General features: G+C 52.6%; 1 protein-coding gene across 2 annotated transcripts in view; it reads left to right on the forward strand.

The window, feature by feature from the left end:
- FARP2 (FERM, ARH/RhoGEF and pleckstrin domain protein 2) overlaps window positions 1-19946 on the forward strand; it is a 103415-nt gene that overhangs the window by 55291 nt on the left and 28178 nt on the right. For both annotated transcript variants that reach the window (XM_052636758.1, XM_052636759.1), the window contains exons 7-12: window positions 351-465; window positions 8326-8473; window positions 15909-16004; window positions 17638-17801; window positions 18131-18199; window positions 18797-18854. In XM_052636758.1, the coding sequence (XP_052492718.1) occupies window positions 351-465; window positions 8326-8473; window positions 15909-16004; window positions 17638-17801; window positions 18131-18199; window positions 18797-18854 (650 nt within the window). The remainder of the gene's footprint in view (window positions 1-350; window positions 466-8325; window positions 8474-15908; window positions 16005-17637; window positions 17802-18130; window positions 18200-18796; window positions 18855-19946) is intronic.

Here is a 19946-nt window from a genome sequence, read left to right on the forward strand (position 1 = left end):
TTAAAATACATTATCCCAAAACGAAACACAGGACCTTATCCTGGGTGCAGTGGTCTTGAGACAGCTGACAGAAAGCATGGACGAAAATGTAGCCTACAGCAGCTCGGGATCTGCCGCCCGCGTTGCTCACCAGCATCTTTCCTGTTCAGGACTCAGGAGAAATTCCCTTCACCTGTGTGTCTGCCTCTAATAGCATAAGATATTTGGGGAAATCAAGTTCAGGATTTTGTTTGCGGGGTATATTCTTTTACTACAGAATCAGAATAATTTATTTGCTTTTAGTTCGTGCATTTACATGCTTATATTTTTACGCAAGCACTAAGATGGCCTACTGTCCTCTCTCGCCTCAGCGGAAGTCGGGGACTACGATGAGGTGCTGGACCGGGAGCACCTGCGCACCCACGAGTATGTGCCGCGGCAGGAGCGCGCCCTGCACAGGATCCTGGCATTTCACCGCGAGCTCGCGTGAGTGCGGCGGCGTCAGGCTCGGGCGATGCTCGCCCCTGCCCCTCCCCGGGGCAGACCAGGTCCTGTGGCGGCCACGCCGGGTCGGGGGTCCAGGGTGGGGTCACCTGTGCCGCAGCCCTGGGGTGAGGTGAGGGTGACCGAAGAGGGACTAAGATGGAGAGGACGGGCCAGACTGGGGAGCTGCTGGCGGGAAGGGTCCTGGAGGCCTGGCCCCGGGGAGGGAGCCTGTAGACACACCGACGCCCTGTGGGTGAGGCTCCGCTGCAGGCCCTGCTGTCGGCTCAGCGTGGGGGCGGGTTTCAGTGACGCAGACCCAGGTCAGACCACTGAAGGTCCCCCCCTTCCTGAGGGAGGTGCTTGCCCGCGTGTTCTGCTCACAGCCACAGGGGCCTTCTGCGCGTCTGGTCAGGCGGCACTGGCCTCCAGACCTGTCAGCTGTGACCCGTGGACTGGAGTGACAGGCAGAGCCCACTCTGCAAGGACCGCAAGGATGAACTGCAAAGCTGAACTGCAAGGATGCGTCGAGCCCACAGCCTGGGGCCGTACAGGTAGCCAGCACCCGAGGCTCTAGTCCCGGTTTAAGCTGTGGAGCCAGAAAGAGCCTCATAGAACCTGAAACCATGAAACCCCTGGAAGACAGCAGATGGTGTGCTCTTGGGCGTGGGCTTGCGCAATACAGCAGAACCCTTAGCAACACAGGCTCGACCTGGCAAGTCCACTCACACACGGGCTGTTTTCAGAAGCAGACGCTACGTTGGGTGGTCCGAGGTGGGTTGAATTCTCAGATGCAGAACCATGGATACCAAGGGCCGACAGCGGGTGTGTGCAGAGGGTTGGGGCCCCTAACCCCTGATTTGTTCAAGGGTCAACTCTATCGATCTGGGTCTGTCTCCTCAGGCAAGGGGAACAAGCAAAAATTAGCAAATGGGACCTAATAAAACCAAAAAGCTTTTGCACAGCAAAGGAAACTTATCAACAAAACAAAAGGCTACCTACTGAATAGGAGAAAATACGTCTGGTAAGGAGTCAGCGTCCAAAATACACACAGAAGTCCTACAGCTGAACGTGAACAAGCAAGCAGCCTGATTGAAAACTGAGCGGAGGACCCGAGGAGACGTCTTTCTAAGGAAACACAGGCACGTGAACGATGCTCAGCGCCACAGGCAGCAGGGAGGCGCACCGGAAAGCCACAGTGAGACACCGCCTCACACCTGCCAGAGGCTGCTGCAGAAGACAGGAAACACCTCAGCAGAGGGGTGGGCAAAGGAGACGTGGGGTGTGTGCATGCGCGCGCGCGTGTGTGTGTGTGCACATGTGTACACACACACCGTGGAGCACTACTCAGCCACAGTGAGAAAGAAACCCTGCTACCTGCAACAGTGTGGACGGACCTGGAGGGCTTGTGCCGAGTGAGAGAACCCAAAGAGAGAAGAACAGATGCTGCGTGGCCTCACTCACATGTGGAATCCTGCGAATACAGCGGACTAGTGGGGAGAGCAGAGCAGGGAGAGACGCGTGATGCAGACCACAGACTAGCGCATGCCAGTGGGGAGAGGGATGGGGAGGGGGCACGGGGCGGGCGGGCGAGAGGGACAGCTGCTGCCTGTAAGGCAGGTGAGCGACAGGCGGCACTGCACACACACGCAACATAGCCAGCTGCTCCGTTGTCGGTCGCGCCTGACTCTTGGCGACCCGAGGGATGGCAGGCTTCCCTGTCCTTCACCACCTTCTGGAGCTTGCTCAAGCGCGTGTCCCTCGAGTCAGTGCTGCCAGGCAACCATCTCGTCTTCTTGCTCTCCTCCTGCCTTCAGCCTTTCCCAGCTTCAGGGTCTTTTTCTGATGAGTTGACTCTTCACATCAGGTGGCCAAACTATTAGTATTGGAGCTTCAGCTTCAGCATCAGTCCTCCCAGTGAACACCCAGGACTGCTCTCCTTTAGGATGGACTGGTTGGATCTCCTTGCAATTCAAGGGACTCTCAAGAGTCTTCTCCAACACCACAGTTCAAAAGCATCAATTCTTCACCTTCCTTTATAGTCCAACTCTCACATCCATACATGACCACTGGAAAAGCCATAGCTTGACTAGATGGATGTTTGTCAGCAAAGTAATGTCTCTGCTTTTTAATGTGCTCCCTAGGTTGGTCACAGCTTTTCTTCCATGGAGCAGGCGTCCTTTAATTTCATGGCTGCGGTCACTGTCTGCAGTGATTTTGGAGCCCAGGAAAATAGAGTCTGTCACAGTTTCCATTGTTTTTCCACCTATTTGCCATGAAGTGATGGACGAGATGCCATGATCTTAGTTTTTTGAATGTTGAGTTTTAAGCATGCTTTTTCACTCTCCTCTTGCACTTTCATCAAGAGGCTGTTTAGTTGTTATTCACTTTCTCCCATTAGGGTGGTGTCATCTGTGTATCTGAGGTTACTGATACTTCTCCCAGCAGTCTTGATTCCAGCTTGTGTTTCCTCTAGCCCGGCATTTCCCATGATGTACACTGCAAGGAAATCAAACCAGTCAGTCCTAAGGAGATCAGTCCTGAATATTCATCGGAAGGACTGATGCTGAAGCTAAAGCTCCAATACTTCGGCCACCTGATGCAAAGAGTCAGCTCATTAGAAAAGACCCTGATGCTGGGAAAGACTGAAGGAAGGAGGAGAAGGGGACGACAGAGGATGAGATGGTTGGGTGGCATCACTGACCTGATGGACGTGAGTTTGAGCAGGCTCCGGGAGCTGGTGATGGACGGGGAGGCCTGGCGTGCTGCGGTTCATGGGGTTGCAGAGTCAGACGCGATTGAGCGAGTGAACTGAACTGAACTCTGCGTATAAGTTAAATAAGCAGGTGACAGTATGCAGCCTTGATGTCCTCCTTTCCCAACTTTGAATCAGCCCATTGTTCCATGTCTGGTTCTAACTGTTGCTTCTTGACCTGCATACAGATTTCTCAGGAGGCAGGTAAGGTGGTCTGATATTTCCATCTCTTGAAGAATTTTCCGCAGTTTGTTGTGATCCACACAGTCAAAGGCTTTAGTGTAGTCAATGAAGCAGAAATAGATGTTTTTTCTGGAACTCTCTTGCTTTTTCTATGATCCAGCAGATGTTGGCAATTTAATCTCTGGTTCCTCTGCCTTTTCTAAATCCAGCTTGACTCATCTGGAAGTTCTTGGTTCACGTTTGCAGCCTGGCATGGAGAACTCTGAGCGTTACTTTACTAGCATGAGAGATGAGTGCAATTGTGTGGTACTTTGAGCATTCTTTGGCATTACCTTTCTTTGGGATTGGAATGAAAACGGACCTTTTCCAGTCCTGTGGCCACTGCTGAGTTTTCCAAATTGGCTAGCATATTGACTGCAGCACTTTCACAGCATCATCTTTTAGGACTGGAAAAAACCTCAGCTGGAATTCCATCACCTCCACTAGCTTTGTTCATAGTGATGCTTCCTAAGGCCCACTTGATTTCGCACTGTAGGATGTCTGGCTCTAGGTGAGTGATCACACCATCCTGGTTATCTGGGTCATGAAGATCTGTTTTATATAGTTCTTTGTATTCTTGCCGCCTCTTCTTAATATCTTCTGCTTCTGTTAGGTCCAGACCATTTCTGTCCTTTATTGTGCCCATCTTTGCATGAAATGTTCCCTTGGTGTCTCTAACTTTCTTGAAGAATCTCTAGTCTTTCCCATTCTGTTACTTTCCTCTGCTTCTTTGCACTGATCACTGAGGAAGGCTTTCTTATCCCTCCTTGCTATTCTCTGGAACTCTGCATTCAGATGCTTATATCTTTCCTTTTCTCCTTGGCTTTTCGCTTCTCTTCTTTTCACAGCTATTTGTAAGGCCTCCCCAGACAGCCATTTTGCTTTTTTGCATTTCTTTTTCTTGGGGATGGTCTTGATCCCTGTCTCCTGTACAATGTCATGAACCTCTGTCCATATTTCATCAGGCACTCTATCTATCAGATCTAATCCCTTGAATTTGTCACTTTATTTGTCACTTCCACTGTATAATCGTAAGGGGTTTAACTTAGGTCATACCTGAATGGTCTAGTGGTTTTCCCTACGTTCTTAATTTAAATCTGAATTTGGTAATAAGGAGTTCATGATCTGAGTCACAGTCAGCTCCTGGTCTTGTTCTTGCTGACTGTATAGAGCTTCTCCATCTTCGGCTGCAAAGAATATAATCAAACTGATTTCAGTATTCGCCATCTGGTGATGTCCATGTGTAGAGTCATCTTTTGTGTTGTTGGAAGAGGGTGTTTGCTATGACCAGTGTGTTTTCTTGGCAAAACTGTTAGCATTTGCCCTGCTTCATTCTATCCTCCAAGGCCAAATCTGACTATTACTCCAGGTATTTCTTGACTTTCTACTTTTGCATTCCAGTCCCCTATGATGAAAAGCACATGATTTTTTGGTGTTAGTTCTAGAAGGTCTTGTAGGTCTTTATTAGTTCAGTTCAGTCGCTCAGTCGTGTCCACCTCTTTCCGACCCCGTGAATTGCAGCACGCCAGGCCTCCCTGTCCATCACCATCTCCCAGAGTTCATTCAGACTCACGTCCATCGAATCCGTGATGCCATCCAGCCATCTCATCCTCGGTCGTCCCCTTCTCCTCCTGCCCCCAATCCCTCCCAGCATCAAAGTCTTTTCCAATGAGTCAACTCTTCGCATGAGGTGGCCAGAGTACTGGAGTTTCAGCTTTAGCATCACTCCTTCCAAAGAAATCCCAGGGCTGATCTCCTTCAGAATGGACTGGCTGGATCTCCTTGCAGTCCAAGGGACCCTCAAGAGTCTTCTCCAACACCACAGTTCAAAAGCATCAATTCTTCGGCGCTCAGCCTTCTTCACAGTCCAACTCACACATCCACACATGACCACTGGAAAAACCATAGCCTTGGCTAGACGGACCTTAGTTGGCAAAGTAATGTCTCTGCTTTTCAATATGCTATCTAGGTTGGTCATAACCTTTCTTCCAAGGAGTAAGAGTCTTTTAATTTCATGGCTGCAGTCACCATCTGCAGTGATTTTGGAGCCCCCCAAAATAAAGTCTGACCCTGTTTCCGCTGTTTCCCCATCTATTTCCCGTGAAGTGATGGGACCGGATGCCATGATCTTTGTTTTCTGAATGTTGAGCTTTAAGCCAACTTTTTCACTCTCCTCTTTCACTTTCATCAGGAGGCTTTTTAGCTCCTCTTCACTTTCAGACCATTCAATTTCAGCTTCTTTGGCATTAGCCGTTGGGGCATAGACTTAGATTACTGTAATATTGAATGGTTTGCCTTGAAAACAAACAGATCATTCTGTCGTTTTTGAGATTGTACCCAAGTACTGTATATCGGACTCTTTTGTTGACTATGAGGGCTACTCCATTTCTTCTGAAAGGGTTTTGCCCACTCTAGTAGATATAATGGTCATCTGAATTAAATTCACCCATTCTGGTTCATTTTAGTTCACTGATTTCTAAATATATAGCTGGTATTTATAACAACTATAAAGGGAGTATGTAACCTTTAAAAATTATGAATCCTGTGACACACCTGTAGCTTATATAATATTGTACCTCAGCTATATGTCCTTTTCTAAAAAGACGGGAATAAGTGTTGGGGAGGCTGTGGAGCTGAAGCAGCCCTTGCGCACTGTTGGTGAGAGCGCACATCGGTGCAGCAGCCGTGGAAGACAAACTGGAGGCTCTTCAAGAAACCAAAAATAGACCCAGTTCTGTGATGGCCTCCACGGGAGAAGAATCCAGAAAAGAGGAGACATACGTATATGCATCAGAGTCACTGTGCTCTGCGCCGAAAGCTAACACAACACTGTAAATCAACTCCAATTTAAAAAATCTAAAATTAAATAAAAAATTCCACTCCTGGGTGTTTATCGAAAGAAAACAGAAACCCTGACCGGACAAGATGCGTGCAGCCTCGTGCTCACAGCTGCGCTCCTTGCGATGCCCAGAAAACAGTGTCCACCAAGAGATGAGCAGGCGAAGAAGACGCGTGCACGCAGCGGGGCCATCGCCTTGCTGAGGGCTTATTAGAGTGTCAGTTGGTAAGTGTCTAGTCAGCTTCAAAGGACGCACATTTTCGTCAAAGGATGGAAATTCCAAGAATGGCGTAAGCCAAGCAGTCGTGTTATTCCTAAAAGATCCAAAAACTCAGGCTTTCAGAAGCAATAAGGAAAAAGAGCTGTTTATGGAAGTTGCTCGTGGAGGCTTCGGGCTGTCCTGAGCGCCCTGCCCTGGAGCTGCTCACTGTCTGCGGACTGTGTGCCAGGCAAGGATAACGCCAGTTGTTTTGGTGGTTCTATTTTTGTTCATTTGCATAATCTAATTTTCGTAAAGGTATATTCTAATGATTAGCATTGTACCTTTTAAAGTTTTGAAGTGGCTTTAATGAAAGTGAAGTCGCTCAGTCATGTCCAACTCTTTCCGACCCCATGGACTGTAGCCTACCAGGCTCCTCTGTCCATGGGATTTTCCAGACAATAGTACTGGGTTGCCATTTCCTTCTCCAGGGTATCTTCCTGACCCAGGGATCGAACCCGGGTCTCCCACATTATAGACAGACGCTTAACCACTTGAGCCACCATGGACGTCCGTTAGATACCATTCAGTTCAGTTCAGTTCAGTTCAGTTCAGTCGCTCAGTCGTGTCCGACTCTTTGCGACCCCATGAAATCGCAGCACTCCAGGCCTCCCTGTCCATCACCATCTCCCGGAGTTCACTCAGACTCACGTCCATAGAGTCCGTGATGCCATCCAGCCATCTCATCCTCGGTCGTCCCCTTCTCCTCCTGCCCCCAATCCCTCCCAGCATCAGAGTCTTTTCCAATGAGTCAACTCTTCGCATGAGGTGGCCAAAGTACTGGAGCTTCAGCTTTAGCATCACTCCTTCCAAAGAAATCCCAGGGCTGATCTCCTTCAGAATGACTGGTTGGATCTCCTTGCAGTCCAAGGGACTCTCAAGAGTCTTCCCTAACACCACAGTTCAAAAGCATCCATTCTTCGGCGCTCAGCCTCCTTCACAGTCCAACTCTCACATCCATACATGACCACAGGAAAAACCATAGCCCTGACTAGACGGACCTTAGTCGGCAAAGTAATGTCTCTGCTTTTCAATATGCTGTCTAGGTTGGTCACAATTTTTCTTCCAAGGAGTAAGCGTCTTTTAATTTCATGGCTGCAGTCACCGTCTGCAGTGATTCTGGAGCCCAAAAAATTAAAGTCTGACACTGTTTCCCCATCTATTTGCCATGAAGTGATGGGACCAGATGCCATGATCTTCGTTTTCTGAATGTTGAGCTTTAAGCCAACTTTTTCACTCTCCTCTTTCACTTTCATCAAGAGGCTTTTTAGTTCCTCTTCACTTTCTGCCATAAGGGTGGTGTCATCTGCATATCTGAGGTGATTGATATTTCTCCGGCAATCTTGATTCCAGCTTGTGTTTCTTCCAGTCCAGCGTTTCTCATGATGTACTCTGCATATAAGTTAAATAAGCAGGGTGACAATATACAGCTTTGACGTACTGAGATACCATTAAATACCATTGAATACGTGGTGTGTCCCGTCTTTAGTACTTGTCTCTGCCTGTAATGTTTGGACATCACTTTGTCTGTATGAAGATAAAATTATAAAGCTGAGCATCTCAGGAGTACAAAGAAAGTATCTGCCCCCTGGGGAGTACCAACCGGAAGGAAGGGGACAGCTTCTGTGGCCGCTGTGCAGTGTTCGTCGTGGGTAAACATGTGTAGGGCGTGGCCGCCCCTCTGAAGACCAGAGCCCTGTGCTGCTTGTGTGTCCGCTCTGTTTCCTGGCCTCTCTGTCTGAGTTTCTGCTCTCAGGAGCGCTGCGAACTTGCTGTCTTTCATTGCAGGGGCCAGACGCCGGCTGAGTCAGACTTCCAGGTGCTGGAAATTGCCCGGAAGCTGGACATGTACGGCATCAGGTTTCACTCGGCTTCTGACCGGGAGGGGGCCAAGATCAAGCTGGCCGTTTCACACACGGGCATCCTGGTGTTCCAGGTAGGTGGCGGGGTGCCCTCCTCACGTGCGCTGGCAAGTCTTTGTCGCCGAGTCACCTCACACTGGGAGGCGGAGCGTTTGGACTGTGCGGTCCCGCCTGTCCCGCTTAGAGAGGTTGTTTCCTAGCCTTGGACTCTGTCCCAGAGCCCACTCTTCCTTCTAATGCTGTTTGGAAGGTCGTCCCCTGGAACCTCACCCGGGGGCTCAGAGCACCCTGCAGGGCGGCGTCTGCCCCGGGGGTGGGGGGCTGCTGAGCGTGGGGTCTCCGCCGCACGGGCCACAGTCCCACTGACTGCAGGAGCCCGAGCCACCTGGAGAGCCTCGGGCCGCGCCCGTGGTCCTGGGGCCGTCTGCACCCGTTGGATGTGCGCGCGGGAGGAGATACGTGAAGGGCCCCAAGCCGTGTTTCTGGTGACGTATCTGCGTGCTGGGCCGGGTGGTGTGAAGCACCCGGAAGCAGCTGCAGGCGCCCGCCTGGGCTCCAGGGCCCTCCGTGGCGCGGGGCTGCCTGGGCTCCAGGGCCCTCCTTGGCGCGGGGCTGCCTGGACTCCAGGGCCCTCCTTGGCGCGGGGCTGCCTGGACTCCAGGGCCCTCGCTGGCGCGTGTCCCGCCCAGGACCTCGGCACCTCGGGGAACGAGGCCTCCAGCTGCAGCGCCTCCCTCCGAGACGGGCTTCACGCAGCCCCTGAGACAGCCGGTCTGAGCCCAGCCTCCCCAACCAAGAACGCTTAGTTTCGCCTTCTCTTCCTTTCTCTTTTAAAATCAGGCATCAAATTTCAGTTTCCTGTCGGAAAGAATGCCAGGCTTGCACTTAGAGCGTCAGCGGTGTGGCCTCCTCCTGAGCGCCCAGGCCCCGCCGTGCCCAGGCCCCACTCTCACGCCCTCTGCCGGCGGCCCCTGCCCGGCACACAGGGGCAAGCGCAGCCCTGAATCGAGGCTGTCATTCTTCCAGAAAAGAACAAGTCATCTATGACCAGAAGAAATTGCAAAAGCAAAGGATTAGAGACGTTGGGTTAAAGGTGGCAGATTGAATCCATTTCCACTCCCTCAGAATCCCCACTGGAATACAGTGAAGGAATTTTTTAAACTTGACATCAGTAAGAACCAAGAATGGAAGGGAGACCACAGAGAGCAAGGGCTATCAGCGGAGCAGGGAGCTCGGAAGGCGAGGGGGATGGGCGCAGGGGCGGGGCCGGAGGCAGGACAGTTAGAGTGGCCGCCCCACCCCGGGCGGGGGCCTCCCCTTGGAGGTGGAGGGCAGTGCCTGCAAGTGGGCTTCTGACCCCGGGGTCCCCACTCCAGCCCTGGGAGCTGCCGGCCAGCCCTCAGAGCCTCCTCTTCAAAGACTCATCGCAGATGATCTGAAAACACTGAGAATCAGACGAGCACGCAGAGTCCCACGTGCTCGTCACACGAGTTCCCCCCAGGCCCGTGTTCTCACTCCCTGCCCCTCCACACACACACACACACACACACACACACAGAGATCACATATACAAATAGCAGCACACAGACACAGAACACATATACACACACTGACACACAAATATACACACAGACCACATCCACACACAGACACATATACACAGAGACCACATGTACACACACACAGAGATACACAGACATACCTACAGATACACAGACACAAACACAGACATACAAACCACATATACACACACATACATACTGATGCACAGACACACACAGACAGACACAGAGACACACACATGTACAGAGATACATATATACAGAAACAGACCACATCCACGCAGAGACACACTTATACACAAACACCCACAGACACACACACACATACACAGAGAGACACATACACAATGACACACCGTACAGACCACATATACACAGACAGACACACAAGCGAGACGTACACACGCACAGACACGACACACACAGGTGCACATGTGTGCGCTGGGTCACTGCCAGCACGTCTGACTCTTCCCGACCCCATGGACTGCAGCCCCCCAGGCTCCTCTGTCCATGGGATTCTCCAGGCAAGAGTGCTGCAGTGGGCTGCCCTGCCCTCCTCCCGGGGATCTTCCCGACCCAGGGATAAAGCCCACATCTCTTGGGTCTTCCACACTGGCGGGCGGGTGCTTTACCACTAACACTACCTGGGGAGCTGTACACGCACAGACAGGCACACGCATATGCAGAGAGAGAGACGTGTGCACACATGTGCACAGAGACACACACAGACACACACGCACGTTCTGAAGCCTTGAGGGTACGCTGCCCTCGCAGGGCCCTTTCCCCTGAGAGCGTCTGTGTGCCCCCCAGGAGGAGACCACGCCCTGTCGGGGCTGCTGCGCAGCTGTCTCTGAGGCCCCTCAATCTACGGGTCTGTCCCCCTTGTCACCTGGCCAGGCATGCCCACGCAGCTCCTGTTTTCCTGCAGGACAGGATGCAGTCTAGAAGTAGCCATAACGTTGAGCTCTCGTGCTGCCGCTGCCTGTGACCCGGAACACTGGACCAGTCCGGGTACCGTTTTCCTGTGGCTAGGGTCAGGGACGGTGCCCAGCTGGGCCACGTGCAGGGGACACATGACCCCTCGGGGGTGACCTCGGGCACCACCTGGCCTCTCTGGCGACGCGAACGCTGACCCCATGCTTTCTGGCTCTCCCCCTGCATCGTTACCGCTCTCTCTGTTTCAACTAATAAGCATCCTTGGAGAGACTCTGGGCCTTGACTAGTGCCCCGTAGACCAGCGTCCCCTGGCGGTGCCTGGCCAGGGCTTCCCAGACGGTCCCCGACTTGGTCACCTGGGGCCTCCTGCTGAACTTAGACGGTGACAGGGAGAACCAGGGACTTGAGGAAAGCCTTCTTTCCAAGGAAGATGGTATTTGCAGGGCAGGTGTCAAACCTGTGGGAAGAAGAGACTCAGAGAAGCAAAAACTCGGGGCTGGAGGGGGTGCGAAAGCAGGAAAGCCTCTCTGCCCCACGCCTCGTCCCCAAGGAGCAGGCGCAGCTGCAGCATGAGCGTGAACTCTCTCTTGTGAGGTTTTACTCTGGCCTGGTTTGTCATAGTAAAATATTGGTAATTAACTGTTAGAAGGCTGGTTACAACGCACACGGCGCTGCACCCACGTCACGGGGTCACTGGCCACCTGTCCCGAGGATGCAGGCGCTGTCCTCATAAACGGGACGGCCTTTGAGATGCGCTGCTACAGGGAGAGAGTGCTCAGAGCTGTGTGTGTGACTTGCTGCCTCTTGTGGGGAAAAGGGAGGAAATCACACGCACACGCACACACACACGATTTATTCCCTGTGGAAAAGCTGGCGTCGGCACCCCTCGGATGGTGACTGGAGTCAGCAGGCTTTCAGAAGAGGAGAGAAAGAAAGTGAAAGTGAAGTCGCTCAGTCGTGTCTGACTGTCTGCGACCCCACGGACTGTAGCCTCCCAGGTTCCTCCGTCCATGGGATTCTCCAGGCAAGAGTACTGGAGTGGGTTGCCATTTCCTCCTCCAGCAGATTTTCCCGACCCAGGAATTGAACCCGGGCCCCCCGCACTGTAGGCAGACGCTTTACCGTCTGAGCCACCAGGGAAGACGGTGGAGGGAAACGCTAAGTCTGGACCCAGGTTGGTGCCTTGTTAGTGCATTCCTGTACTGCATGTTCTTCCCTTTTTAATTTAAAGGTACATTGTTGCTGAACGTGTTAACCGCTATCTGAGCCTTCAGAGAGTCACAATCCCTTTGCAGAAGTAATGTCGAAGATGACTGATGACAAATACCTTAGCAGGCATAATAAGAGGTTTGAAATGCTCTGAGAATTCCCAAAATGTGGTACAGAGAAGTGAGTGAACGCTGCTGGGAAAACGGTGCCCATAGACTTGCTCAAGGCAGGGTCACCACCAACCTTGAGTGTGTGTGTCAGACCTTCTCGAAGAAGCCTCAGAAGTAAAAGCCCACACCTTGAAGCAAGAGCCCGTCAGGCGCAGGGACACAGGGGCCCGGAGAGGCGCAGGCTGGCAGCAGGAGGCCTGGGAGGCTGAGAGCTCCGCAAAGCAGAGAGAGACAAAGGGTGAGAGACGGAGAGAGAAGGAGAGGGAACTCCAGCAGCGCCCAGGCGGCCCAGCATCCCAGGATTCTAGAGGCTGGACCCAAACGGCAGCGGAGGAATTGCTACAGACGTTACTGGAGGAGAAGCGTCCAAACCTCCAGGCGCGGGTTTCCAGACGGAAGGTGCCCACAGGCTTTACTCCTAGTGAATGGAGATCCGGCAGGACTTGTCCATCTGAGACGTCAGAACACAGAAGATCAGAGGGCTTCCTGGGGAGAGGCGGGGAGGCATGAAATGCCGCCGGGCTGGACACTGCTGGATGGAGGTTCTAAATGTGAAAAAAAGTCATTTCCAGCGCCTGTGCAGCCAGACTCCTACCCAAGAAGAAAGTAAAAGAATTTCCAGACATGCCGCTCTTCAGAAAACTCAGTCCCCGTGCAGCCTTCTGAGGCCGAAGGTGCAGGAGAGGACCCAGGTAGGAGCCGAGGACACAGGCTGGCATGTTGAGGAGTGGAGGGGGTGGCCATGCCCGGATGCGGAGAACCTGTGTCAGCAGAAGGACGCAGGGGCTCCAGGGAAGACTGCCAGGAAAGAAGCGGACCTGACCGAGAGTCCCCTGGGGCCCCAGAGGTGAGGACTCAGCGCCTTCGCTGCTGTGGGGCGTGTGTGTGCGCACGCGCTTAGTCGTGTCCAACTCTTTCTGTCCTCATGGACTGCAGCCTGCCAGGCTCCTCTGTCCATGGGATTTCCCAGGCAGGAATACTGGAGTGGGTTGCCATTTCCTCCTCCAGGGGACCTTCCCTTCCAGGGATCGAACCCATGTCTCCTGTTCAATCCCTGGGTCCCAGGTTCATTCCCTGGTCAGGGAACTGAGATCCTGCAAGCCCTATGGCACAACCAGAAAAAAGAGCCGGTCAGAGATGTCATGGTGAGATCACATTGAAGAGTTTTAAAGGTCTGCAGGGAAGTTTTGAGCTGAACCAGTGACGGGCACATAGAAAATTATGGAGAGACAGTTAGCAGCGCTGGGAGCACTACATATATAGGAGGAAAATGCAGTTGTGACCCACCCCTGCCCAGTTTGCGAGCAGCGCTCACATGATCAACAGCACAGGTCAGATTTGGGGGGCCCGTAGGGAGGGGTGGACGCGGTCCTGTGGGGTGCGGTCCAGACAGACAGCAGCGTGAGCCAGCTGTGTGGACGCGCAGGCGTTGTCGGACAGACCCTCTTCCCGCCTCCCGTGAGCCCCTGCGTCCAGGGCCGGGAGCTGAGGTGCGGCCTTTCCTTCTGTTGATGTTTTAAGGTTTGCTGGTTTTGAGGATGGAGTTGAGAGGCCTCCCGTGTCTCATTCTGAGCCTCAGGTGGAGTGACTGTGTGTCGGCCGCACAGGGAGGTGGGGGCTGACGTTTGAGTCGGAATCTCAGGGACATCTCTTAGGAATGCAAGGAATTGAGACGGAATTCACAGAACGTGAAGTCCACCCTTCAGAAGTATAAGTCAGCGTTTTCAGTATTAATATATTCGCAGAATCGTGCAGCTGTCACCCCGATTCCAGAACATGTCGACGCCGCCCTCCCGGGCCCTGGTCCCGCCGCGCCCGGCTTCGCTGACCCTCTGCCTCTGTCCGCGGACACGCGTCCTCTGCCCCTCCCTGGGACCGGCCTCGGCGCCTCTGCGTCCCCTCGTTTTGGAGCCTGTCCGTGTTGTGCGTGTTTCCAAACCTGCCTTACGGCTAAAGTGCTGGGCTTGTATCTTGAATGGAGAGCATTCTTCATCTTGCCGTCCCCCCATCCTGAGTTTGTGGAAAAGAATAAATGGTCACGAAGACCAAGGACAGAAAAGAAAATGCCAGAGAGTGTTTCCACACATTCAGAGTTTTTATTCTGAAAAGCTTTTTCAAGTTCAGACAAGTACAAGAGTGTACCGCGAGCCCCTTCACCGGGGACCCCCACCCGGGTTCCCCAGGCGCGCCCGCCTCATGATCTCAGATGCTGCCACCCAAGCTGAGCTGCTGCGCCCAGCCAGGGTCTGCCCGGGATCGTCAGCGGGAAGTGTCTCCCTCCTCTCCTTGTCCTCACGGCTGCGGTGCCCCAGAAGGTCCGGGTCAGTCATTCATGACGTGGGCCTGCCCGGCCCGGCTACTGCTGAGACTAAGCTGCCTGGGCAGCGAGTCACGGGCCGGGGGGCGCGCCGTCCGTCCCTGCCGGGGGCGGCATCCGGCACCTGCTCGGAAGGCGTGGACAGGCCTCTTCGCTGCAAGCTGCCTTCCCACAGGCTGTGTCTTTGCTGGTTGGCCGCGCTGGGTCTCTGCCGCCACGCTCGGGCCTTCTCCGGCAGTGGTGAGCAGGGCTCCTCCTCGCTGCTGTGCCCAGGCTCGGGAGTGGCGGTGCGTCTCAGCTACTCGGCATACGCGGTCCTCCCAGACTGGGGATGGAGCCCGTGGGCCCTGCTTTGGCAGGTGGGCTCTTATCCACTGTACCACCAGGGAAGCCCGCAAGGAGATTTTTGTCCTTTGTAGTTGGTATTTGTGGAGAGATACTTGAAGACTGAACTTCCCTCACGGTGGCCGAAAGGCCGCTTTTAAAAAGCCGTTATTCAGGCTGCTGGAGGGGCTTTCTCATCATGTGCACTGTCTCCTGGTCTTCCTGCTACTCGGGTTGTGATCCGGGTTGTCTGTTTTATCTCGTCTCTGTGGACGCGTGGACTGTCTCCTGGTCTTCTGCTACTTGGGTTGTGATCCGGGTTGTGATCAGATGTTTGGTCCGCTGTTATTGTTTCTATTGGTCTTTAAATCGCCCCTCAGGTGACGTCTGTGCCTTTCAGCATCTCCCCGCCCTTTCTCAGCACTTATTTACTTTCTCACACAATAACACGGTCAAGGTTCCTTTGTTCCTTGCCTGCCCTACCCTGGAAGAGCACACAGTCCCAGTCTCCAAGGTGAAGAGTAAGCCGGGGTCTGGGCCCCAGCGCTCACTCTGTCTGCAGAGTCCGGAGTTCAGCCCCGGCTCTGGGTCCATCAGGCACCCCTGGGATCACTCCATCCACCTCTCTTTCCTTCGCTGAGAAACTCAGCTCTGCTCCATCCCTCCACCCCCAAGTCCCTCCAGAGCGCTGTCCTTGCTGGGATGGCTGCAAAATGTTCACTGTTAACACTGACAAAAAAAAGTTTATCAAAGCTTTATCAGAGCAATAAAGTGTTCTTCTTAAAACAGATTAGTATGTTTAGTATTGACATTTTAATTGTCGTTTTGAATGTAACAACTGTATAATGAGTTCTAAATATAATTTGCTTCTGAATATAACGCTGCGCTTTCTAGCAAGGCTGTAACTCACACCTCTGTCTCATGAAAAAGCGTGTGTGTGCGTCTGGATTACACGTGTGCCGTTACTCAGCGTCCATCTCTTGGATTTTAGAGCAGCACCAGAATCAACACTTTCAACTGGTCCAGGCTCCGAAAGCTCAGCTTCAAGAGGAAAAGGTTTCTCATCAAACTCCACCCGGAGGTCCATGTGAGTGCCATCACGAGAGCCCCTGAAGTTGAGGGACCATCCCCTCTCCTCAGTGGTTAATTGCTTGTGTGTCGTTTCAGCATAACGTACAAGGGAATGTGAGAACAGCGTAGGTGGCTGGGGGTGGGCTCTGGGGAGACCTGCCCAGCGGGGCCTGCCTCAGGGTGTGCTGGCAGCCCGGGGTGGCTGAGTGGCCTGACAGCGTCCACAGCTGACGGGCTCCCGGGCTGCTGAGAACCGTAGCTCCCCTGTAGCCGCTCCTCTTTTGGGCGACAGTGCTGTAGTGCAGAGGGTTTAGCTGTGGTCCGAAGCCCTGCAGCAAGTCAGTGCTGGGCTTCTGTCCAGCAGGAACGGAGGGTTTTTCCAGAATTCTGTGTCTTTGACTCAGAAATTGACCCTTCTGTGGTTCTAACTGAGGAAGCCTTGACTTCCAGAAAATAAATGTTCCTTTCTTTTGTGACTCCGTAAGTTAATAATTAAATATAAATTTACAGAGTCGGACACGACTGAAGCGACTTAGCAGCGGCAGCAGTAAAAAGGGACAAACGTAAATGTCTGTACAGTCTGATGGGAGGAAAAAATCCAATACTTGAGACAACTCTAAGATGTTCACGGTGTTACACGCCCACTGTGCCAGGAAGCTGGGAGACGGGTCGGCCAGCCGCTGTGGGAGGCCCTGTGGGCTGCAGCGCAACCTCACCTCGGAGAGCCTGGGCCAGTCCCGGGAGGGGCCGCCCCTAAGCTTCTCAGAGGCCGGGGATTAGCAGGGGTTTTGTCAAACCAGGGTCACTGCGACCTGCAAGTGTGTTTATTTTGTGCAGAAAGTGTGGACAGATAGCTTAATTGTTTGTTATTCAAATATTTCTTCTAAGAATGAAAGAGAAGTGTAAAGAATGCCAAGAACACTTCCAAAATGCAAGTAAAAGGCTAGATTTTTCCTCTATAAGTTAAAAAAAATGTTTTTGGCAGTTATTCCACAGAGACAGGGAAATAAGAGAATTAGTGCAAAATTCTGAACTGTGTCTATTTCTACACCTGGCAAGGTTATGTGTTATACCGATTCCTAAGCACTTAAGATTTTTAGGATTAAATATAGGAGTTAAAGTATTGCTATTATACTCTATTGGAAAGTAATTTGGTAATGAACATCACAACGTCCAAAAATGTGCGTTGTTTTTGAGTTCAGTATAACATTTCTAGGAATTTATCCTAAGCAATAACCATGAGAGATACGGCAGTGGTTTCTTCATGGTGATGCTTGTGGGCCTGAAAACCTTTGTGTCCTGCTCATGCAAAACACCCTCAGAAAACCCACAGGAAAGTGAGTGGGTGACGACAGGTAAATGTGTCAGCCAGCACAGAAAGATGCCTTGGTTTCCTCTAACGTGGGAAAAGGTTTCAAAGAGAAGCTTCAAAATGTTAGCCCTGTGACTTAGATGACCGCACTCCTCTGATATTTCTACAAAGAAATATTCCACTGTATTTTTCTCCTCTCAACTATAAACGGAACCAGCAGTCTGTATACCACTTTCAGAAAGAAAACCTCCCTAATTTCTAACTTTGGAGTAGCCTGCGGCCTTCCTAAATGTTCTTCCTGCTGTGGCCACTCGAGCCTTTGCCTTTCCACTCGTAGGGGCCCTACCAGGACACCCTGGAGTTCGTGTTGGGCAGCAGAGACGAATGTAAGAGCTTCTGGAAGATCTGTGTGGAGCATCACACCTTCTTCAGACTCTCTGATCAGCCCAAGCCAAAAGCTAAAGCAGTCCTCTTCAGCAGAGGCTCCTCCTTCAGATACAGGTGAGCGGCCGCACTGGGCAGCTCTTTCCTTGTGGCACTGAGAACCCAAACGTCCAGTCAGGGTGCCTGTGGCTCACGGACAGAGAGTTCCGCACAGGCTGCGGCCACAGAACCGCTGGAAGCACGGCAAATAGAGCAGTGGGGAAAGGGGCCTCCTAACGGCGTCTGGAACAGTGGTTATGCTTATTAATGCAAAGCATACTTTTTAAATGCACATGTAAAGTTAAGACAGAGGCTGGGCAAGTCTTACTTTTCCTTTGCTTCTGTGAAGAATTAGTGCTGTATATTCCCGTTTATTCTTTCCTGTAAAATCTGAATTTTATTTGCAGTGGAAGAACTCAGAAACAGCTTGCTGACTATGTCAAAGGCGGTGGGATGAAGAGGGCTCCGTATGAAAGGTGAGTGCTCTCGTCCTCACGATGCAGAGTGTGGGCGCTTAAGCCAGCATTTTAAGTGTCTTAGGCTTTGCCTGAATGGAAGGCGCTTCCGCTGTGTAGATGCGCGTCTTGACGCTTGGGCTCCGTCTCTTCTGCCCCATTTCATGGTGATGGCTTGCGTCTCACTGTCATTAAGTTGTTCAGATGCAGGTGACACGTGCTCCAGTTTGCCTCGCTCCTCCTGGACGTCGTGTTTTTACAGAGCACGGTGCTCACAGTGTCAGACTGTGGACCTGAAGCTCTGTGAGTGTGGGGCTCTCCCCTAATGCTGCCTCTTCTGCACGTGGATTTTTGCTTGCAGTCTTGTTTTCCGTCATCCTGCCGTTTCTAGTTAGATGCCTCAGGGCGTCTTACAAACCCAGGCCTGTTTTCATGGGAGCCCTTCCTTTCGGGCGCAGGACGCGCTGCTTTAGAGACGGGCTCGGCACCCTAACACTGTGTGCTCCAGGAGCTCCTCTGATGATGGCATTCTTATTAAAATGCACTGAAGATGGAAAAAAAAAGCAGTGGGGTCAGGCAAGCAGGGCGTCGGGCTCACCACCTGTCCTCTGCTTGCAGGAGACACAGCAAGACCCGGATGTCTCTCCGTGCCCTCAAAGTGGACTTGCCGCGGCAGGTGAGTGCTTCTGCGTAAACGCCCCCGATGTAGTCTCCAATCCCCTTTTAGGGAATAGCCTGGCGTGGCTGCAATGGGAATCCTAAAGTTAGCCCATCATTTACGTGGCAGTTCCAGTCCTGGGGCCCTGTTTGCAGAAAGGAGTCCTGAGTGAAGAGGAAGCTCTGTGGGCGGACACGTGTCACGGTGTTGCTTGTGATCCTGGAGGCCCCGGCGACCGCCATCCGGGGTGGCCTGGGTGTGGCCGCCTGTCGGGTGACTCTGGAGCCACTAAGAGTCTCGTTTCAGCAGAGTGGAGCCTGAGCAGGACACGTTCAGGAAACATCAGCAGTGACACTGGCTGTTTGCACAGTGACCTGTGGAGAACCTCTTCCTGGTTTAGAGAGACGGCTGGGTGCTCGAGGGACTGAACCTCGCAGCAGCAAACGTCGTCTCCCAGCAACCGGGTCCCAGGCAGTTTTCATCTTCTTGGGCTTCCCATTTGACTTGGTTTTCTGCAGTGGGCACAGTGCTTTTTGTTGTCAAGAAAGCAGCTAAGAAATACAACTTCTATAAAAGTGTTAAGTGCTGATAATGCCAGCTGGGGCGGGGAGGGGGGCGGAGGGGGGGGGCGGGGGCGGCGATTTGCTCAGTGAAGCTGTGTTCACTCAGTGGACATTTTGCTATCACATTAAAGGTAAAAAGCAAGGAGCAAATGTGTGCACCAGCGTGTCTGGCACGGCCACGGCCACTAAGCCCGGCGCACACAGGCCCCTCGCGCGCTGCCCAGGAGGCGTGAGGCCGCGGCGCCGGACGCGGGCTGGGAGTCGCCGGCTCCGTGTGCCGGTCAGTTTCGCGGTCGTCCTTCCCTGCCTTCACCGCCGCGTGCCGACTGCCACGTGCGAGCCTATTTTCGTGTAGGCGCCTGCTCTTACGTAGTAGTTTTTCACAGTTGTGTGCAGCTGTGTAGTTTCATATTTATCGTTTTTATTGCTGCACACGGTTCGTTTTTTGTTGCACCTTTATCGTTCATACTCTGATAGCATTTACAGAGCTGCAGGTGCACCTCAGATAGTAACACTTCTGTGTCCCAGATTTTTTTTAATTGGGTTT

The sequence above is a fragment of the Budorcas taxicolor genome, chromosome 3 (assembly GCF_023091745.1).
Source record: "Budorcas taxicolor isolate Tak-1 chromosome 3, Takin1.1, whole genome shotgun sequence".
NCBI lineage: Eukaryota > Metazoa > Chordata > Mammalia > Artiodactyla > Bovidae > Budorcas > Budorcas taxicolor.